The sequence below is a fragment of the Notothenia rossii genome (assembly GCF_949606895.1).
Source record: "Notothenia rossii genome assembly, chromosome: 6".
NCBI classification, from domain to species: domain Eukaryota; kingdom Metazoa; phylum Chordata; class Actinopteri; order Perciformes; family Nototheniidae; genus Notothenia; species Notothenia rossii.
Window position 1 is genome coordinate 79,997,723 of NC_136909.1, and position 22,964 is coordinate 80,020,686.

Here is a 22,964-nt window from a genome sequence, read left to right on the forward strand (position 1 = left end):
CCAGATCAAAGTTCTCAGAGATAAGGCTGTGTGTTTATGGTCCCGCAGAGACTCGCACTGCTGATCCGCACAGGGACTGAGTGCAGAGAAACAAAGATCTTTGAGAAACCTCAAGTTTAGAGCCTGTGGATATGTACAAACCGATCTGAGGCTGACTCCACTTACGGTTGTGGCAGAATTTCCGGAGACATGAACACATTGTATTCAATGGAGCCGAAGAGCGGGACGAAAGCGAGAGAGTCCTTCAAGTCGGTGTCGGAGGGGGAGAGGGACGTGTGGAGGGGAGAGGAGCCGTCAGAGCCCCCCTGCTGCCTCAGTGTCAGCAAGGTCTCCTACACTGTCAGGTAACAAGAGCATGACTTAGAGACACAAACACACTCTGAGGATCAATAACGTGACATACAGATTACTTTACATTATAGTGCGTACAGGTTTTGGTCCAAAATATCTATATTTACTCACATTTTCTAATGAAACAGCAGACAATAAATATAATGTATAAGCTTGTTGATAAATTATTATATTCTTTAACAATTAAAATTAAAATCAGGATGTTTACTTTGTTCTGGGAATTATAAAAAAGTGTGTGTGTGTGTGTGTGTGTGTGTGTGTGTGTGTGTGTGTGTGTGTGTGTGTGTGTGTGTGTGTGTGTGTGTGTGTGTTTGTGTGTGTGTGTGTGTGTGTGTGTGTGTGTGCATGTGTTCCAGTGAGCGTTTGGGACCATGGTGGGACTTGCCCTCCTACAGGAAGCGATGGACTCGTCAGATCCTCAATGACGTCTCCTTTCACGTAGAGAGCGGGCAGATCATGGGCATTCTGGGAAATTCAGGTTCGCACCTAAAGGAACATTGTCCAAACAGCAGAGCTAACACTCAACAAATAATCAACCATTTTCTTTTTTTAAACATACAGTAATATCATTTTTAAAGGGAATGGATCTGAGTTATTTAGGTATTATACATGGACTTCATCTAAATAATTAATGATGTTATGCTAAAGGAGGTTTAACAGGCAATTTGATGGCAGCTATCTATTTTGGCTACAGGTTATATTAATTGGTTAAAACCAGATTGTGCGATTGGGGAAATGCCCCGATGCAACTAACATGCATTCATGTGTTCCTTCTGTTCCCCCTTCCAAAACGTTATTAAATGTGACCCTGTCTTTGAAGACTATATGTTCCGATGTATCCATGTGTATGTGTTTGTGCATATTGTCCTGTACAGGCTCAGGAAAGACCACACTGCTGGATGCGGTCTCAGGGAGGATTGGAAACTGTGGCACGCTGACGGGGGACGTCTTCGTTAACGGCATGAACCTGAAGAGAGAGGAGTATCAGGACTGCTTCTCTTATGTGCTGCAGGTAACACAGACCTCAAGTAGAAACAGAGACTATCAGTTATTATCAGTTATATCTGACCACAGTCATTCATTATATTTTTCTAGATGGTTCAAACTGGGCCTTCAGTGCGGCCTAACAAGACTGAATAAAATGAATAAATACAAATTGAAAAAGCACTAAATCACATGCACATTTAGCTTTTTTCAGGTTAAACTTTTGATAAATAATTGGGTTGAAAGGGGGTCGTCAGAGTAACTGACTAATTGTAACTGACACACTAATTAAAAATAATAACCAACACAACATTGATGATAGTCTGCTTCGTATTGCATGCACCATGAAAAGGTTTGTTTATACATGGCACTTTAGATCGCCCTACATGGTATTTTTGTTTAATATGCAGTTTATTCATATGGAATAGGGGGTCCCTGCTCCATTGCTCTTTAGCTAAGGGCTCTTTGGCCTGAGAAATGTTAAAGAGCCCTGGTCCAAGAGTATTAAATGTGAGCGGCTGCATGCAGAAAGTTTGCTTGTGTTAAAGTTGCTTGTTGCTAACTGCCACAAAGTCAATGAACGTGTCTCATTTGGTAAAAACTCCTGGAAAGGTTGCCCTGGCCTCTGGATGAAATTAACTGAAGGCCCTCGCTGGCCTCCTCATACACTTAATCTCTCAATGAGAGGTGCTCAAGTGTATCCAAAGCCTGAATTAAAAACAGTCTTAAAACTGGCCTTGCTTCCTTTCAAATCATCTCCCTCTTCTGGCTGATAGCACCCCCCCTCCCCCCCTCTGCTCTCTAAGCCTCGTCATTAACTTCCACTGCTAAGCTGTAGATGAGGAGGTGATATGAGCTCCTGATATTAAAGTCATTCAGATGAGAGAGTGAGGAGGAGTGGGATTGGGAGGCGCCACGTGTTAATTGAGGCAGCCAGCAGGTTCAAGCAATGTGTGTACAGTATATGTGTGTGTGTGCGCGCGAGTGTGTGTGTGTGTGTGTGTGTGTGTGTGTGTGTGTGTGTGTGTGTGTGTGTGTGTGTGTGTGTGTGTGTGTGTGTGTGTGTGTGTGTGTGTGTGTGTGTGTGTGTGTGTGTGTGTTCCAGTTGGAATATATGAACATATGAACGGGCGGCTGTGGCTCAGTGGATAGAGTGCTGGACTTGGAATCAGGGGGTACCAAGTTTGAGTCCCACTGCAGTCAGCATGTCGTTGTGTCCCTGGGCAAGACACGTCACCCCAAATTGCTCCTGTGGGGATTGTCCACAGTACTGAATGTATCTAACAAATGACATGTAATGTAATGTAATAGTATATATCAAGTATGCTGCTGTATGTGTCCTATATGAATGTAAAGATGACACATACTCTGAAATCTCAACTTTAATGAGTGTGCTGCAGGACGTTTAAAGGACGTGTTATGCCATTTCTCCTCAATAGGTTTCAAGATACATTGTAGTTTGAATACTAGAGTACACACAAGAGGAAGACAGATATGTTCTTCATGGTGGACATAATTACTTATCCTCCATAAGTAAGAAATATCCATGAAGTCGTAGACTGCATCACCTACTTTCTTTTTTACTCTCTCTCTTCCCTCTTCCTTCTCCAGAGTGATAACTTGTTGAGTTATCTGACGGTGGAGGAGACTCTGACCTACACCGCTCAGCTGGCCCTGCGGAAACTCTCGTCCAGAGCCATCAAGAAGAAGGTGACTTTCAAGAGCCTCTTCTGCACCCTATCAGTTTCCTCAGCTGGAACTTGGCATTTCATCAGGCTAGAACTAATACAAAAAGGAGACAAGTTTTATTTCAAGAATCCTTCCCCATTTGTTATTCAGGATGTCAGCAAATGGCAGAGTTTTTAGCTGAATAACTGCATGATACCCAAATGTAAAGATGTTCATTTAGTCTTGTTATTTATCATGGCATTGTCTTAACTGCATTGTGATATTCTGACGTATAGTCGGCTATACAAGACAAATACGGCTTAGGCCAGTGTTACGGTAAAAGACAGTCACGTTTGTACACCTCAGGATTATTTGAGTATATAAAGATGTTAACATTTCTTCCAGTCAGATGAGTTAGATATTCATTTGAACCCCTACAGATTTACTGTGCATTGTACCAATGTGTCTTTGCTTCAGCTAGTCATGAACACTTTCACTGATGCAGCCGGTATAATGCTGATATTCTGCTCATCATTTTTTAACTTAGAAATGAAAAGGAATTACTTCCTCTTATTTCCTGTATTCCATATTTCCTTATGACCCTGTCCTTCACGCAGAACCATTTCATAGGGCAGTAATAAGCAGAAAGTGTTCATACTAATTAGAGCTAGCATCTAATAAACAGCCTTCATCACAGCTCTCCAGAGAGTTTCATTTCACTTGTAAGCAGCTCAACCCTTACAACAGGAGCCCTAGATTGATTATCAGAAGAGGGAATAGGAAGGGTATATTCAAGTTTGTTACTTATAGAAGTTATTGGGCTTTTTTCTTATCAACTTAGATTTGTTAGAACATATTTTTAAATGTAATTGACTGAATTGATTGTAAATTGGGCTTATAAACACATGAACACTACGGTATAATGTATGTTTAGAGATATATTTAATAAATACAATACAAGAAAAGCTCAAGTTTCATTTGTGGGCCGTACTCCATTATACTTTTTGAATTTGCTGAGGGCCGATTCAAAATGTCCCGCGGCCCCCATTTGGCCCCCAGGCCGTAGTTTGGACACCCCTGATCCAGGCCCTTGTCACCTGACCTTTGACCTCTGGTCTGTGCAGGTGTCGGCGGTGATGGCCGAGCTGAGTCTGAGTCACGTGTCCCACAGTGTCATCGGAGGCCGGGTTTTCCCAGGGATCTCTGGGGGCGAGAGGAGGAGGGTCTCCATCGCCAGCCAGCTTCTTCAGGACCCCAGTGAGTATCTCTGCAGCTGGGAAACATACGAGTTATCTGAGAATCAGGAACTTCCAAAGGGCCCTTTAGCTGCGAAGGTGAAAGCTACTATCACTTAGAGTCTTAAAGCTTTACTGAAATAAATGAGGAGATGTGAAGTAGATCAACTAAAGCGTTAGAGGGGATTTATTTTAAGGGTTGAGACACATTGTTTGGGGATTATTATACAAAAGGGGCTGCGACAGAATATCAGAAAGATGTCCCTAATATTCAGCACAGTAAGGAGATTAGTAAGTTACTGCATTAACACTAGAGATCTAGACCACTGTTGAACCTGAAGTGTCAGCAAATATCATTCTACAAATATACGTACCCCTCTCTTAAACAACTAAGCTGCACATGATATATTTATAGAGTGTGATTTGCTTAACCTGGCCATCTTAAAAAACATTAAAAACCGTAAAACACATATAATTCCCCCTTAAGAAACATACACCCAGAAACATGGCTAAATTATGCAATGCTTCTACTTTTCTTAAACTTTCACTCACAGAAGTTTCAGCAGCATAAATACCTTCCTATCTGAGTACTTAGAATAACAAATGATGTAAAATGGTTGTGTAAATTACTGGAAATAACTCAACACTCAGTGTAGCCCATACTTCAAAGACAATCTTTCAGAGATGGTCTCTTTCTCCTGATATCCCATCCAGAAAATGTGGCCAGTATTAGACCTGTATAACAAATTATACTTTATGCAAATGCTGCTGGAGATACTTATGAAAGCAATAGGATTGTGCTATGTGTCTGAAACAGAAGAAATTCAGCAGAAGATATCTCTCTCCCCAGAGACTTCAAGAAGGAGTCTTAAGCACAAAGGGATCTGAGTAAGAGAGGAATAAGGAAAGGACAGAGGGAGAGATGGAGAAGAGTAAGGAAAGAGCGGGTTATCGCACAAGGAAGGGAATGAGCAGAGACCCAACTGTGTGTGTGTGTGTGTGTGTGTGTGTGTGTGTGTGTGTGTGTGTGTGTGTGTGTGCGCGCATGTGTGTGTGTGTGTGTGTGTGTGTGTGTGTGTGTGTGTGTGTGTGTGTGTGTGTGTGTGTGTGTGTGGTAGTGTGCTTGGGCTCATCCCAGGTGTAGTTTATCAGTCATGCAGTCCTCCAGGGAGGTTGAAGGGTCTCAGTCCTCATTCAGGATTAGACTGGCCATGGACACACACACACACACACACACACACACACACACACACACACACACACACACACACACACACACACACACACACACACACACACACACACACACACTCACACACACACACACACACACACACACACACACACACACACACACGCAAAGCCGCACACAAAGTAATGAGAGGTTCCCATTCGCTGCTTTTCCAATCAACCAGGAAATGAATTAATCTCACAATTAGAGCATCTGCTAATTCCACCCTGCTTTCATAATGCAAAGAGGCAATCTTTTAATTGTCCTAATTAGAGTAATTAACTAAAAAAGAAAAAAAGAGAACTCACTTATCTTCACAAGTTAAGTTGGTCCCGTTGAGGGTCCTGCATGTGCCACTTAATGTGAAGTACATTTGAAAGTTTCCAAGAAAAAGTTATTGTGCTGCTTGTGTTTCAATGTGAGACACACCTGCGTGAGGGTGATGATGTCAGTGGGTTGATGTTATTGCAGGGGTGATCCTATTGGATGAGCCGACCACCGGCCTGGATAGCATGACGGCCAATCAGATCGTGGAGCTACTGGCCGAGCTTGCCAGGAGGAACCGTATCGTCATAGTAACCATCCACCAACCACGCTCCGAGCTCTTCAGGGTGAGTTCAGAGAGAAGCTGAAGTAAAAGAGTGAAACTTTCTTAAAGAATAGATTCAACATTTTTTCAGATTTGTTTTTCAACTTATACAACTCTGTGTGTGTGTTTGTGTGTGTGTGTGTGTGTGTGTGTGTGTGTGTGTGTGTGTGTGTGTGTGTGTGTGTGTGTGTGTGTGTGTGTGTGTGTGTGTGTGTGTGTGTGTGTGTGTGTGTGTGTGTGTGTGTGTGTCACAGGTGTTCAGCAGGATAGCTATAATGAGTCGGGGGGAGCTGGTGTTCTGTGGGCAGCCAGAGGAGATGGTGGACTTCTTCAGCCAGTGTGGATATGAGTGCCCAGAGTACTGCAACCCTTTTGACATCTATGGTACCACATGCTAATACATTTGTTACTAATACAAAAACATGTACACCTTTTGCATATAAAAAAAACAAGTGTATGTGTAGCATGAACATTAAAATATTCATATTTGTGTCATTTCAAACAGTTGACTTCACCTCAGTGGACACACGCAACAGTGAGAGGGAAGCAGCCACTTTCAGTCGCATGCATGAGATCACCTCATCCTATCGTAGGTCTCCCATCTACCAGTGCATGCTGGGAAAACTGGAGCAGAGCCTACAGCGGGTGGACAAGCCAGCCATCCCCTACAAGAGCAAAGAGTCCCCCAGCGGTGCAGCCAAACTGGCAGTTCTGTTCAGGTCAGAGCCTCAGCCCCTACAGCAGATATAACCAAAACTAAACAGCTGATTACTGCCTATCACAGACATTTAGATTTAGATTCCTAAGTACACTCTTGCATCTTTATCATTCTTGTACAAAAAACAGCATTTCCTGTTAATCATTTCTATTTATCGTGTTGCAAGTTAAAGATAGTTCCTTCTGTCTTCATAACTTGTTCCTGTTTGCCACCTGTGTCTCACCGCCTTGTGTTTTGTCTGTTGCCGTATGATTGTGCATCTGCCAACAGGTACAGTATGTGTGTTAACATGTATCTCTATGTGTGTTCTGCGTGCAGGCGGACACTAAGAAACCTATCCAGAGACAGGATGGGGGTCCTGATGCGTCTGTCCCAGAACCTGATCTACGGTCTCTTCGTGGCCTTCTTCGTGATGCATCTAGACATGGACGTCAGTAAGGGAGCAGTGCAGGACCGCATCGGCATCATCTATCAGAGCATTGGAGCTTCCCCTTACACCGGCATGCTGAATGCTGTAGCTCTCTGTGAGTCCCCAGAACACCACACACCTGTACATAGAAGGAGAACATTCACTTTAATCCACGTTTATGATTTTTCCAGACATTTGAACTGAAAGCGAAACGTTTGCACCCTTTAAATATCAAGCAACTCTCAGATAGTGTATTCCCATATTGCTGCATGTCGTCCCCTATCTCTACCCATTACATGTCACCCTATCCAGAATATCAAATATGAATGCAGAAAGCCAAACAAAAGTAATCTATGATAGATAACGTAAACAATGTATTAGACATTGACCTGGAAAATTCAAGGTTGTTTCCTGAAAATCGATCCTTTTTCAAAAACTAAAATGAAACATTAAAGCAACTGTACCTGTATGACACCACCATTCGTCTCAGTTCTGAGTCTTAATATTAAATAACTAACATTGTTGGACTAACTGGAATATCCAAAGCAAAAGACAGGGGGCCTGCATATATCACCGTATACATGTTAACACGAGGGAGATACGATGACTTCAGGGCAATTCAAAAGTGCAAGCGGTATATCATGTGATTAAAAGAGATGTATTATCTTTATCAAACAGCATGTTCCAAACGTCTTTATCTCAGCTGTGTAAGCTCGCTTATCTCTTGCTTGGTAGGTGAAAGGGCTCTGCACTATTTTTGATCCCTTCAGCAGAAAGATGTTATGTCTAGCTTGGCGTTTGCTCGTTGAAAATACCCAAAGAGACTTTATTTCCCACCAGTGTCTCTCGTAGGTCAAAGTAAAAACATGTAGGGGGATGATTTAATTATAGCAACAGATTAGAACTGCAGTTTGATTTGATCAGAAATGTGTCTTAACCTGTGCAAACAAAACAAGTCTATTAGCAAAGTTTTAATTTCAGGAGTGTTTGCATTTCATTTATACATGTTAAATGTGTTATTTGCTGTAGACATGTCCACAGTTAGTTAGGCTATTATGTATGGGTTACCTTCAGATGGACGTTGACCTTTCCTCTATTTAAAGCTCAATGAACCCAAGTGCCTTCCACATACAGACCTATACTAGACTACAGTATCTACAGTATGTTATCCATCTTTACATGTGTTTGCGTCTCTTTGTGTTGAAAGGGTTAATGGTTAGTATTTAAAGCAGCTGCTGTGACCTGACACACTATTACTGTATCGACACAGAGATGACAGATCAATACAGGCCTGTTGTTAGGATCTTTTAAATTCATTATAATGTATTTTGTCATAGTTGCAACTTAAGAGTTTCACAGCCAAGAAACAATATGTTTTTCCCAATTAGTAGTATTGGTTAAATGAAGGGGGTTAGGTAAATATGAAACTGATTAGGCTTAATTACAGGCTTAATTCAAATCTGTCTGAACATTAATTTCACACTTAAGGTGTATATTAAAAAAGACGATAACCAGTGAAGGATATTGGGTATTTGTTGTGATTATGTGTTCAATGTCTTGCTCACTTATCAGCTGAGTTTAGGTGCTCTGCCTGATACTGAGGATCAGAGATATGATAACACACTGGGCTGAACCGAAGTATCACTTTAAAGGAAGAGGTAATTAAAAGCTCTTCCTAAGAACTGAAACAGACGGAGGTAGTGATGAGGGGGAGGTGTATCACACTGACCTTGAGGTTTAATGAGTTGTAAGAATAACTTGCAAATCTGAAATATGGTCTGATCGATCTGGAACAAGACTAGATGTCAAGGACATTCAGTAACCTTTGAACTGGATTACCTTTGGTCTTCGTGATGAGGTATAACAAATTAAGTTTTATTTGTTTTAATGATGCCTGTTTTTAAATTCAAGATTTCACAATATAATCTGTCAAATGTTAGTACTTTAAGAATACATTCTAATCCTGAATGTGATCGTTAAGTAAGTGCAATTCAAATCGACTTCCCTGTAGTCTTTCCTCAATTAACTCTAACAACAACATACACCTTAGAAGCAAATTTGAAGTTTTATTTTGTATTGAATATGATCCATTTTGAGAGCTTCATGGGCTTTAACAGTTGAATCCTCTTTTCAGTCCCCGCGTTGCGAGCCATCAGTGATCAGGAGAGTCAGGATGGTCTGTACAGTAAATGGCAAATGTTCTTGGCGTACATCTTCCACATCCTGCCCTTCAGCATCCTGAGTGTGTTCATCTTCACCTCCTTCCTTTACTGGTGGGTAGTACATGTTTGTGTTGGCCATGGAGCATCATAAACTGAACAAAAATATAAACGCAACACTTTTGTTTTTGCTCCCATTTTTCATGAGATGAACTCAAAGATCTAAAACATTTTATATGTACACAAAATAACCATTTCTCTCAAATATTGTTCACAAATCTGAAAAAATCTGTGATAGTGAGCACTTCTCCTTTGCCGAGATAATCCATCCCACCTCACAGGTGTGGCATATCAAGATGCTGATTAGACAGCATAATTATTGCACAGGTGTGCCTTAGGCTGGCCAGAATAAAAGGCCACTCTGAAACGTGCATTTTTGCTTTATTGGGGGGGTCCGAAAACCAGTCAGTATCTGGTGTGAGGGTTAGGATTAGGGTTAGGGTTAGGGCTAGTTAGGGTAATCTTGTGAATCGAGTGGCCCATGGTGGTGGTGGGGTTATGGTATGGGCAGGCGTATGGTATGGGCAGGCGTATGTTATGGACGACGAACACAGGCCACTCGATTCACAACATTACCCTAACCCTCACACCAGATACTGACTGGTTTTTGGACCCCCCCAATAAAGCAAAACTGCACGTTTCAGAGTGGCCTTTTATTGTGGCCAGCCTAAGGCACACTAGGGGTTTCACAACTACCAATATTTACTAGTCGACACATTTTTCAAAATAGTAGTCGACTAGTCGTTACATCATAATAAAGACACACAAAGAGTGGTGTACAACTGTATTTTATATTGGAACTCATACAGTAACATTAAACACTGCATTTTAATTTGTGTTACATGGCTGAGTAAATAACAAACAGTAACTGGCCACAATATCTCACCAAAATCGACAGCAAAAAACTCTTGTTTACATAAATGCCACGTAAATCCAGTGCGCAACACTTTATTCGCTGTCCTCCACCTTTCCATATTTTTGGTTTGGTTTGAACACCAACGCATCGACATGTGAGGGAAGGAGGCTTGACCGCTTTCGGGTGACAGTGTTGCCTGCAAGGGAAAAAACCCTCTCACTCGGGGTGCTTGTGGCTGGAATAGCCAGGTAGCTCCTCGAAAGCGGGGGAAGCGGTGCACGTTTTTTGCATTTGCATTGTACTTCAGTACAGCTGTACACAACTGACACTTCACTGTGGAGTTGGTTACATCTTCGTTGAAGTACTGCCATACATAAGAATGTCGGACGTGTTTTGGAGCATTTTGCAGCACCTCGTTTACCTCAATTTTTTTCTCGACTAGGGCCTACAGCGCCGACTAGTGGTAAAGGTAGTCGACTAGTCGATTAATTGGCACACCTGTGCAATAATCATGCTGTCTAATCAGCATCTTGATATGCCACACCTGTGAGGTGGGATGGATTATCTCGGCAAAGGAGAAGTGCTCACCATCACAGAGTTTTTCAGATTTGTGAACAATATTTGAGAGAAATGGTTATTTTGTGTATGTATAAAATGTTTTAGATCTTTGAGTTCATCTCGTGAAAAATGGGAGCAAAAACAAAAGTGTTGCATTTATATTTTTGTTCAGTGTACATTGTGTGATTTAGTTTAAAGGATTCTACTTGCACATTAAACTTTCCTCAAGGCTTTAAAGGATCTACCATTTTGACTTTCCCGGCCTAAACCCGATCTCTCCCCGGACTAACTCTTCTTTTCTCCCTCCTACTATGTTTTGTCCCCTCTCCTTTCAGGACGGTGGGGATGCACCCTGACACCTTGCGCTTCCTGTGTTATTCCGCTGTAGTCCTGGTGCCACATATTATAGGTGAGCTGATAAGAAGAACAACTATCATTCTTTAACAGCTCCCAAGCACACATTTAGTAATATTCTTTTTGTAAAGTAAAGGATTACAAAATCACGCTAGAATCTGCTTATCTCCACCACCCTTATCCAAACATCGTAAAACTATCTTCATGTTGTTGTTGTTTACATGTTCTGTGCCCACGAGTACAGTGTCAATAAGTATGTCGGAGGTTGTTTAATGTCATATTTCGCCTGTTTATGATTTTAGTTGTATATATTAATTATGTGTTTTTGTTTTATCTTCAGGTGAGCTTCTGACTGTGGTGCTATTAGGAGTGGTCCAAAACCCTAACATGGTCAACTCTGGAGTGGCTCTGCTCAATATTGCAGGGATCATGGTGGGATCTGGCTTCCTAAGGTAAAACATTAGAATACACACTGACCTAAAGCAGTTCATATTTTAGACTTTTAAGAAGGGCTTTTTTCCAGGTTTTCATTGTATAGGATGATATGATAGATGCCACTGCCAACTTCCACATGCTACGGGTAACCCACCTCCCTCTCCTCTGCCTCCAACAGGAGCACCCTCCAGATGCCGGTGGTCTTCCAGTGGCTCAGCTACCTGACCTTCCAGAAGTACAGCTGTGAGCTGCTGATAGTCACTGAGTTCTACGGACTCGACTTCACATGCAGTAAGTCACAGCACCATGGCACCGTCCTGTGTTCACCTACGCTGAGAATGAAACTAGAAAAGCTATTTACAAGATGTGCTTACAGTTCACAGACAAGTATGTGTCCATGCATGACTATTAGGACTCTTACTTGGATAGCTTGAAAGACACTTTTGAGCTGTTTTAGAACTGTTTCTATCTTTAAAACCCGACATATTGTTAACTTTCTATCTGGTGTGTTGTTGCAGATGCTTCCAAACCGTTGCTGCCTGGCGCCTGTATGATCACGCAGGGCAGTCAGATCATTGATGAGGGCTACCCTGGCGCTCTGTCCAGATACACACTAGACTTTGTTCTCCTCTACTCCTTCCTCCCCGCTCTCCTGCTGCTGGGCGTCATCAGCTTCAAGATCAGAGACAAGCTCATCCGTCATTAAAACCACAGACAAACTTTGGAGGGAGAATCTTCGGTTTAAACATGAAGATAAACTGAGTTTGCTTTTGAAGATGTAAAACAGATTAAGAAAACAGATTTACATTATGATGTAGTCCAAACAGATGACGAGTACTGAAGTGTGTCATCTGTGTTTGCTTCCTTTTCACCAACAATCAATCCAGGCATGTTCCTTTGTAAGCACTTACCTGAGAGTTTTATAGAATATAGTATTAAATATGTCAGAGCAATGACGCAAGTACAAAGAACAAATCCCATTGCAGTGTGCGCAGTACAACAGGACGTATCCGTGTAACCTGGGATGCAGCTATTGACTTTAAAGGTAGGGTAGGTAATTTTGGAGAAACCAGCTCGAGTGCGCTAGAATTTGAAAATACACAACCGGAGAAAATCTGCCACTTCCTTACAGAGCCCCTCCTCCAACACACACGAACGCGCACATGACCAATGAGGGCACAGATGGAAGGCTGACAGGCAGGTAGGCCATCCAGTTAGTTTAGCCGGGCCGGCTCAGATGATTGGTCGTGCTTTTTACAGTACCACGGCTTCTACAGATGACATTTTTTTATGTATTTTTTGTCACAGCATTTAAGATATTCATTGCTATCGGGATGTTAAGAGAATTCCATGGAATATAACAAAAAGTGTTTCTGAATTAAATGACATAACCCACCTTTAAGCCAATTGATATGACTTTATGCTAAATAACTGAGAGGTCCCTGGAATAAACATAACTATTAATCCATGCTGCTTTAACTCTGATTGGACTCAAACAACAACTGAGACAGACCGACCGATTCAACCTAAGCTTGTGAAAAGTTTAAATAGGTACTTTTTGACTGTAACAAATATCTGCAAATATTTAAAAATCATTATTTTTATATAAAAGTTTATACAGAATAGAGATTTATTTAACTACAAATCACCAGTTTGATTCATGTTCTAAGCACTATATTGAATATTGAGTGCATTACTTTTTTAAATATTGTGATTGTAATGTATAATGAATAAGAAGTGATGTTTGTTTAAATGATGTCAAATTGATATTTTTTGAAAATATTTTATTATTAGTATACAAGTAGTTTTGTTAGGTTTGAAAAAACATAATGACACAAAAGGGAATAAATAAGTACACACTGTATTTACATGAATATGTGGTGTGTGTTTGTGTGAATATAAGTCAGATGAGCTCATGTTTCCAGCTCCAGTCCTTTCCATGATTTAGCTGCTTCCCTCTTATACTGCTCCAACTCCTGAAAACAGATGTCGACAGAAAGAGAGGAGCTTATTAAAACATCATATTTTACTACAGCAATGAAGTACACTTAAAAAAAAATGGCAGGTAGTTGCACAAACATGCACTATAATACAGAAATACCTGGAAAAGAATGAAGGTAAAGGTTTTAATGTACTGTAATGTAGATATAGGGCAGAGCAGGTCATATTATGTTTTAAAGACTTGTGAGGCCTACAGAGGAACACTGCATTATTGAACTTACATTAAACACAAATATTAAGGGCTTCTTTCAATGTTGGGCCTGTTAGTAGACTTATTATATATAATAGAATATTTTTACTTTGTCTGCATTTTTTCTTTAATATTTGTTGTATCCATATACGGTATGAGGTAGTAATAATGATACAAATCTGCCAATGGTAATGCCAATGTGATAATTAGACAGCAGTTTGACTGCCTGCTTGTTTTTCAATTCCAGATGGGAAGCAGTAGTTTAGCTAATTGTTGTTGAATCATGTTGTGGATATTTGGAAGACGGCAGGGATTTAACTTTGTTTAGCTTTGTGACACAAATGTAATGATAACATATAAGAGGCGCGATCTGGGTCTAGCACAGGGTATATGCAGGAATCCTGAAGTCAAATGTAAAACCTTTTAAGAACTTGTTTAAGACCCTTTCCATACATTTTAAGACCTCATCGCCACTTGGAGTTCTAACCGGTTACCTTGGCGACACACTTTACCTCACATTGACTATATACAGTATTGATTGTCCTTCCTCCTTATCTTCCAACCATTTGGACGCAAACTTGCATTTCCCCGTAACCATGTTGCTTAGCAACCGGCGTAAACGGACCTTCGCGCGCTATCAAGCAGTGAGCGTGCGATGTCCTGTTCAGATGACGTCAAACCCAACGGGATGCCATAAATAAACTACACAGAATCACACTACACACCTACGCAATGATTACATTCAGGCAACCTGTAGAATACAACCTCTTTGGACAATTTATATACTTATTGAAAACAAGCTACAAAATGTAATACCTTGGAAAATGCCGTTTAATACTTTTTAATAGCCTTAATTTCCGCTAAATTGATTGATCAACTTTTAATACTTTTTAAGACCCCGCGCCCCCTGTGATAACATATAGGAGGTGCGATCTGGGTCTAGTAGAAACACAAACTCAGAAAGGGGCCGGCCCTGACCAGCAAGTTGGCCTTGAAAAACGTTCCTATGGAAATAAACTTTCCCTAATTCTCTTATTGGTTACCCAGAGCCATCTCATTATGCACCAGTCAGCGATAACAGCACTGTGAGGTTACTGCAGTTCAAGTGCCGGTCTGTTTATGAGACCATGACAGAAACAGAGAAGGTTACTCTGGAGCATTGGCCTTGATTAAGACACATGCGGAGCAGTTAAATCTACTATCTTCCTTGATACATCTTAGCAGGAAGGTCAAAGGTTAGGGTCACAAAGCACAGATAACTGACTGGTGAATTTAGAAGGTCAGCGATTGATCACCACACTGCCAACTCACGAGTTATGACGCTGACTGCAGAAGCACAGTCTGTAATACAACACAAGCATTGTGATTGGTCAAGACGTGTCACCTGATCTTTCTGGGCTCTCATGGCATCAATCTGAGGATCACTGTACTGGGGGTCTTTGGCTGGATCCTTTAGCTCTCTCTGCTCACTGGTAGACTGCAAAGAAACACAAACACGTTACGATTGGACTCTTGATAGATGTCCTTGCTCATGTAAACATGCATACATGTATGAAGGAATACTGAGAATAAGATTGCCCAGTTTGAGGGCCTTATTTTTCTTAAACATCAGGGACTGAATCCATTGCTTTTTGCAATTTGGATAAAGATAAAAGGTGATTGAAGTACCTCTTGGGGGAAGACAAGCTCGTAGACTTTCTTCCAGAGGTCCTTAGGGTTTTTGGCATGCAGAGAAGTAATGTCAACATCAGTAGCAGGAGGGGAACCTAAAGGAACAAAGACAAAACAAAACAATCCTGGTCACAACAATGAAAGTCAGAACAACAGGAGGTGGATATAAATCAGACGTTTTTCCTACTAGCAGCAGCAACAATTCTTTAATTAAGTTTAGCTGCATTACTGCTTTTGGCCACCGGTTGATGCTGTGCTCACCGATTTGGCTGAAGGAGTCGGAGCCTGCTGGAATGATGAGAGGCTTGGTGCAGTCACAGCACACAGTTTTCCTGATCATAACATTAAGACAAAAATATAACTTAAACCAAAGTGTTAAACCTATAGTACAGTAACAAATGTACCTAATGTATAATCCATTTCGAGCAAGAGTTCATATCACAGGGTCAAAACGGTTGAAGCTGTTATATTAATTAATTATATCATTTCAAAGTCCTACTGAAGTATAAGTCAATTGGGAAATCGACCAAGTATCAGTGATACCACTTTCATATTTATGTTTTTAAAGAGCTAAATAATACCAGTCCCTGTCAGTATCCACCACTAGTTAGTGAACCCTCCTCACCCTCTGTCCAGACCGAAAGCCATGTGAGAGAAGAAGCCTTTGGTTTTTGACATCAGGCTCTCGGTCTTGATGCTAGTGAACTGATACAAAAGATAAATAACAGGAAGAGAGGACAGTTCAATCAGTGGAAACAGTTGAAAGAAATGATAGATTCAATAGTAAGAGAAAGCAACGAAAAAAGTAAACATATGTTATGTTAATCAAATGTTATGCTTAATGTAAATATGTCACGTATAGTTAAAGCTCACTTACAATCAGAGAGGCTGCGTAGTAGTGGGCGACAAAGCGCAGTGTTTTACTTATTACCTTCCTCTTATCAGAGTCAAATTCCTGCAACAGACAGAAAACAACTCTCCTTCGATAATGTGTAAAAACAAATCATACAAACATCCATAAATATGTGAATTAGCCAATATGAGACCAACTTTAAGGTTATGCTGAAACATGTGTTCTACCTGAAAAAGGTCATATTTACTGCCGATGATGAGCAGAGGAACAGGAAAGGGACTGATCAGCTCTCTGTCCTGTTGGAAAAGTCACAATTAAATCAGGATAGATTTACCAGCAGTGGCGGACTGACGTTCGGGACGAATCCCGATGGGCCGGTACCGAAGTGGGCCGGTCGGATAAGTCACTATCCCCATCCCCGTCCCCCCGTCCCCGTTGACAATTTACTAGTGGGACCAAAGTGGGCCGGTCGAGATGCCCGGGCTGATTTTTTGTCCCAGTCCGCCCCTGTTTACCATCCTACATCTGACCTGAAGGCATTAGACACATTATTCTAACTTTGTGTCTACTGTGAGGAAAGTTTTGCTGAACCTTTCTCTGGGTTTTCACCTTGTTTGTTCAGTTTATTAGTATTTCTCTTTTCACATTTTGATTTGTAACATATAATTAGTTTATAGTTTATATGCTACTATTGCCCTGGACTGAAGAATAGAGTATGCCTATATAATGTCGAGTGTGATGAGCTGAGGTCTTACAGGATAGTCTTTCGGGAGGACGCGTGCTGAGTGGACAGGCGTCTGATGTTTGGCTTTCTGTGCTTTTTGTGCCTGGGAAGAGACTTTCTCCAGCTGAGCCTGGGATGCCTGCAGCAGCCTCTCCAGGGTTCCCCACAGGGCGTTGGGTTTAGAGAGGTCCAAAATGAGGATGACAGAGAGAGACCTGGTAAAAGACATCAAGGAGTATGTTATCTGGCAGGATACAAAAAGTGTTGCTACAGCACTGAGGCACAGAGCAAGGAACCCCTGACACTGCTGTCCAAACCATGATGACTACTATATAGATGACTCAAATAGTTCTACCGATTTAAATATAGAGTTAAAAACAACCAATCCAAATAGTGTGTTGAGACATGTGGCTTAACTATGTAACAAAGTATATTTATGATCAGGAATGTGTGTGAGGTACCTACCTGATGCTGGCCGGAGAGATGGGGATCTGGACCAAGTCTGACAAAGAGGTCCCTCCTCCCAGCTCCCATAGGTGGGCTATGTCTTTGGGCTGAAAGAGGAAGCCACCACCAACAGTATTATTACACTATCTCATTTAAAGTAACATTGTATTGCACATACATTCAGAATTTCTGGTTTTAGTAAACAGACTTTAATGTCAGTTAAATACAGAATTAACTATTATTCTCAATGTGCTGGAGAAATAGTCAAAGTCAAGTCAAAGTCAACTTTATTGTCAATCTTTCAGTTTGTGTGTACAGACAGAGAGTTCGAAACACCGCTTCCCACAATCCCGAATACAAAAATACAACAGAATGACTAGAAGTTGTGATGGCTAAATGTAGTATTTACCAGGCTTACATTTCACACAACTCCTTCTCATCAATATAGATTACATTACAAGATGGTATTGAAAGTATTTGTCAGGATCATCTGTTGTTTGTCTTAATCCTATTTTTTACAAAGTGTCCAAGACCAACAGGGCTTTCTTACTGTGTTGTGTCCTCGGGCCCTCCTGCCAAAAGTATACTCCAGAGCCAGAGTTGGCTTGGATGGTTCAACCCTGGTAGAACAACAGCATTATTGGTGTTTAAAAAAAAGCACAAATGCAAAAAGGTCAATTAACAATCTTTCAGTGATTTCATCTCTGTCTGCTTCTCAAATTGAGCTGCACCTTTGAACATAGATTATACATATTGCATCCTGTTCCTCTGGCCAAGATTTTCCTCTGATGCTCAAAGTATTAATGTTGATAGTTAGCATTTGTTTTCTAGTGAACGGTCTCTTCCAATCATACAGAAAATCCATTTAAAGTCGTTTTTTACTTGTGTTAGGCTAGATTGTATCACTTTTCAGGTTATAGTTGATAACATAGACCAACCCCCTTGCTCACCTGTCGAGGCACCTGAGGAGAATGGACGTTTTACCCTGAAAAAGAAAGCAAAGGAGAACTTAGTAGCTACAACTTATCTTATAGCAAGACTGTTTCCATTCAAAAGCAATACATGTACTGTCAGTGTTGTGGCTTGGCAGTGGACAAACCCCAGCCTTGCTCCCCATCAGGAACACGGTCCTCTCGCTGACCGCCTCCTCCTCCTCCCCGCCTGCAGCCTCCAAACTCTGCACCTCCGCCGCAGCCTGCTCCCATAGCGAGTCCGTGCTGTCAAATACCACATAAAGTCATAACATTGTTTGTAAAAAACCATGCTATTATGTCAGTGATAGGGTTATAAATAAGAAAAGTCCTATACACACTTATTCTCACCTTATTTTCGGCATCAAATTGGATTTTCCCCTAACTTTGACAAGCTAGCTAAACGGCTACAACCGAAAGAAACAAACGTTGCCAGAGTAACGGCACATTTAGATGATGTCATCATTGTGACTCCTTGGTGAGCATTGTGGGTAATGTAGTGTCTTCATGAACACAGTCAAGAGTTTTGTTCACAGTATTTGTTGTCAGTCAAACATGTCTTGGAATAACTCTCACATGTATTTTTAAAACCTTTTTTTTGTGGAAAACCTACCTACATTTTAAAAGAACTTTAATGAGAAGTTGTTGGGGTCTTTGCCCTTAATGTTGACCCACTGTCATGTTAGATTCATACATCATTTATCGTGATTTGAACAATAAATGAAAACTTTGGGAATACTCCTCTTTAATTCAGAACACAATGAAAATGATCAGAAGCAGGGAAGAAGTTCTCCCTCAATCAGTTAAATAAAAAACCACAGAAAAGTGGGCAGAACACTCGGAAAGTAAATCAATACATAATATCATTTGACAAAATACTGTACAGTAAGGACATCTCATTCATAGTACAGATTTCCTTAAGCAGCGCAAATGAGAGCTTGAGTAAATCAGAACAAGACATTTCTCCGTGTAGCGATGATCTTTAAAATGTTCTTAGTTCAGGAGATCGTGAACAACTTGAAATATTTTGCGTTGAATCCTTTAAATGCAGAGGAACAGAGCGGATGATGGTGAGTCTCTTATTTACGAAAAACATGTAATCAGATGGTCTTTCATGCCTTTTTCCGTGGCTCGTCAGAATAAGGTACATTTTCGAGTAGAAGGCTCTCTCTGGGTCGAAGCACTGTGAGAGAAATGTAAAATCAGGGTCAAGATGTATGTTTTATATTTGTTGAAAAAAGACAAGATTATGGAACATAACAACATACAGAGTTTCTTATCTCCAACATGTTCCACTTGTAACACGCCTTCCCGCAGAATAGCTTCCACAGATGAGCCCATTTTCATCATCTGTAAAAAAACAAACAAGAAGGGTAATGAGGGTTAACAGATGTGCTATTATGTTTATTACTGAATGCTGTAGCCCTCACTGTGTAGACATGAACAATATAATTAAAACATATTTTGGATTGGACTTTGAATCAGCAGATAGTTAATAGGAAAATAACTTAGATTAGTATAAGAAGCTAAATGTTATTTAGATGCACAACTGCTAAAGTACAGACCTGATATGAACATGAACACACAATGTCCCTTCATGTTGTACTTTCACTGTACCTTCTTAATGTTTTCTTCTGACGTTTCCTCTTTGTTTTTCCGGAACTCATCGTTGATCTTTAATCTTGCAGCTTTGTGGAGAGAAAGGATTTAGTGTACTTCTGTAAATTGTAATATTGTAAAGCACTACTTTCTTAAATAATAATGTTCTATTTTCTTTGTCTCTATCATAGACTGTATATATAAAGGTCTCTATCTATACTTTGCTGTAAAAAGTTACAATTTTGATTCTAATAATCCAAAGAAAGATAGCCACGGATATTCTTCTGCTTGGAATCAAACCAACATTAGTCTCACCTGTCAGTGCTTTGTCATCATCTTTGAATACAGCCATCCTGGTTCTGTGCAACGATTTAAACGCGCTGAGGATCTGCAAATGTAATACATATGATATAAACCACAGACTGTATGTAAACACGAAGCTTTCACAACATCAGGACCTTGACAGTCGCACTTAGTTATGACACTATAATTCCCTGTCCTTTTGGCAATCTACTTCATAGTATATGCAAACATGTGTATTGAGAAACAAACAAACTATATACAATAAAATAAAACATTGTTATTATGATGTTATTTATATAAACACATGATTATTTCGCGAACTCACCTTCAAACGTGTGCCCATCTTGACTTCTTAAGCTCACTTCCGGTTTGGAGGAAGTACCAAGGACCAATCAGTGAATACTTTGCGATGACACGTTTCTGCAGTTTCACAAAGCCAAAACCGGCGCTGACAGTTCCTCTCATATCCACCAACATGGCTGATGAAATGGCTAAAGCTCGGGTTGCTAAGCCCGGTGGAGACACTATATTTGGAAAAATCATAAGAAAAGAGATTCCTGCCACCCTGCTCCATGAAGATGACTTGGTATGCATTCAGCATTTCAACTCCTAAACACTGTTTCTGTGCAGTTATCCGCACTGCGCCCTGCAGGAGACGTGAAGCTAACGTTAGCTTCATACTAGCTGTGTAGAAACCGAAACTGTACTGTATAATGTTGTGAATGTTATGAGGTCGTTTTTCTCAGAATGAAACCAAACCAAAATAGCAACCCTGAGTACATAAATGCTTTAAAACAGTAGAAGGGCTCCTAGCCATGGTTTATATGTGTGTCTGCATATTGAAGTCATTGCTTTAGTTGGCTTTATACCAAAGTACGGAAAGGTCCACTTGTCTGCCTGCTACTCCAGCTGATCCATTTCATGTTTAGCCAGCACTGACTATGAGCATGCATGTGTTATGGTTGCAGTGAATTGAATTCTTAAAAGAGCTATTGTAGTATTTAACACAAATACAACTCTCAAAAAGAGAAGCTGCCTGTGTCATATCCAATCAGAAGATAACATCATTGATTCAAACTGCCTGTCCAACATGTTCACTGCAGTGTGTTTTGTTTATGCATCTGGGCCATGTTACACTTTTCTTTAAAAGTTCTTTAAAAATCTCTGAACTTCTTAATACTCCAAATGTAATAAGATATATTTGATTTCCTTCATTTGGTAAATAGGTTAAATAAGCATTTTACAATGTGGCATCTTTGAGAGCACACATGCAACATCCTAACACACACATAAAGATTGTTGTACCAGAAATGGCCAATATCAACTTTAAAAATGGTTACATTGAAACACATGTTGAATTTTTTTTTGAAGATATTTGATTACCAGGATTTAATTTCTTTGCAATACCTCGTCTTGAAATTTACCCATCATGCAGTAACAGCACAATATCTATAACACGTATGGGGTGGAAGTCACAATATTGAGGTACAATCTTTTGCATTGCATCATATTAATGGTTGTAGATTTTGAACTGGCTAAATTCTTGTCTTAAATGTGTGTTATTTGTATTTCAGTGTATTGCCTTCCCTGATGTTTCACCTCAAGCTCCCACCCACATCCTCGTCGTCCCTAAAAAGCCAATCGTTCAGCTGTCACAAGCTGAGGATAGTGATGCTGCAGTAAGTACAATCCTATAATAGAGTTCCATACGCTTGCTGGAAATCCTTTAAAACACTTGAATTTCAAATGTGTTTTAATTTTGTTCTTGTGTTTTCAAAGCACTATAACATTGTGATAAAGAAGTGCAATGATTCGTATGTTGTAAGAAATGTTTCCATAATTTACCACACTCTGAGGGGCTGGAAAAGATTACAAATGTATCTTAAAATGCTTGAAAAGTGCTTGAATTTGACTTTGAATAAGTACACTGAATATGACTGAATCCCCACTATTGTTAAGTATTTGTCCAACAACTGTGACCACTAGATGGAAACCTTCACTGTGAACACTGCGTTGTAATTCAGGGGTTGTCTGCTTATATATTTTATACATGTGTGTCTCTAACTTTAGTGTCATACATCTTTCTCTCTCTGTCTCTCAGTTGTTGGGCCACTTGATGCTCGTTGCAAAGAAGTGTGCTAAAGAGGCGGGTCTGACTAAAGGCTACCGGATTGTCGTGAATGATGGTCCGGAGGGAGGCCAGTCTGTCTACCACATCCACATCCACGTCCTGGGTGGACGTCCACTGGCATGGCCCCCCGGCTAACCTCCCCCCCCCCCCACCCAGAACATCCTGCCATCAGTGTTGTTTGTCTGTTGTCAAACAGCCAGAATACACCATGTGAATTAAGAGTCAGACAAAACCTGGAAATTCATTCATGATAATAAAGAGCACTTCACAAAAGCAGAACCTTGTCTTTATGTTACATTTTTCAAAGTCACCTATTATGCAAAATCCACCTTTCCATGTCTTTTATACATAAACATGTGTCCTCTCTGTGTAAAGAGATTCTGAAAGTTTCAGGAAAAAAGATTCTCTCCCTTTTTGTCCTGATCCATTTATATAAAAACCTGTCTGAAAATGAGCTGATCAGATTT

General features: G+C 40.5%; 4 protein-coding genes and 1 long non-coding RNA gene across 5 annotated transcripts; 2 read left to right on the forward strand and 3 right to left on the reverse strand.

Annotated features, from left to right (window-relative positions):
- Positions 1-189: 189 nt before the first annotated feature.
- Positions 190-13,471, forward strand: abcg5 (ATP-binding cassette, sub-family G (WHITE), member 5; the record flags this gene model as incomplete). Its single annotated transcript, XM_079687990.1, has 14 exons — positions 190-344; positions 708-829; positions 1,227-1,363; positions 2,947-3,045; positions 4,128-4,260; positions 5,941-6,080; positions 6,313-6,442; positions 6,564-6,777; positions 7,095-7,300; positions 9,320-9,458; positions 11,154-11,227; positions 11,513-11,624; positions 11,786-11,898; positions 12,126-13,471. The coding sequence occupies 14 exons, from the start codon at positions 190-192 to the stop codon at positions 12,311-12,313; spliced, it is 1,962 nt and encodes a 653-aa protein (XP_079544116.1). The 3' UTR covers positions 12,314-13,471.
- Positions 7,190-12,147, reverse strand: LOC307043503. The gene is made up of 3 exons (XR_013809393.1): positions 12,029-12,147; positions 11,762-11,951; positions 7,190-7,324 (listed from the first exon to the last, which is right to left on the reverse strand). It is a non-coding gene; the product is annotated as an uncharacterized lncRNA (long non-coding RNA).
- Positions 13,453-18,920, reverse strand: dync2li1 (dynein, cytoplasmic 2, light intermediate chain 1). Its single transcript, XM_079687991.1, has 13 exons — positions 18,816-18,920; positions 18,593-18,710; positions 18,444-18,478; positions 18,044-18,113; positions 17,512-17,600; positions 17,078-17,261; positions 16,550-16,618; positions 16,347-16,424; positions 16,095-16,174; positions 15,731-15,801; positions 15,467-15,564; positions 15,183-15,275; positions 13,453-13,583 (listed from the first exon to the last, which is right to left on the reverse strand). The coding sequence occupies exons 1-13, from the start codon at positions 18,827-18,829 to the stop codon at positions 13,521-13,523; spliced, it is 1,062 nt and encodes a 353-aa protein (XP_079544117.1). The 5' UTR covers positions 18,830-18,920; the 3' UTR covers positions 13,453-13,520.
- Positions 18,921-19,192: 272 nt separating this feature from the next.
- lyrm7 (LYR motif containing 7) lies at positions 19,193-20,764 on the reverse strand. The gene is made up of 5 exons (XM_079690826.1): positions 20,692-20,764; positions 20,379-20,451; positions 20,082-20,152; positions 19,733-19,814; positions 19,193-19,647 (listed from the first exon to the last, which is right to left on the reverse strand). The coding sequence occupies exons 1-5, from the start codon at positions 20,707-20,709 to the stop codon at positions 19,577-19,579; spliced, it is 315 nt and encodes a 104-aa protein (XP_079546952.1). The 5' UTR covers positions 20,710-20,764; the 3' UTR covers positions 19,193-19,576.
- A 27-nt stretch (positions 20,765-20,791) lies between these two features.
- Positions 20,792-22,776, forward strand: hint1 (histidine triad nucleotide binding protein 1). The gene is made up of 3 exons (XM_079690825.1): positions 20,792-20,952; positions 21,941-22,045; positions 22,468-22,776. The coding sequence occupies exons 1-3, from the start codon at positions 20,842-20,844 to the stop codon at positions 22,630-22,632; spliced, it is 381 nt and encodes a 126-aa protein (XP_079546951.1). The 5' UTR covers positions 20,792-20,841; the 3' UTR covers positions 22,633-22,776.
- The last annotated feature ends 188 nt before the right edge of the window (positions 22,777-22,964 follow it).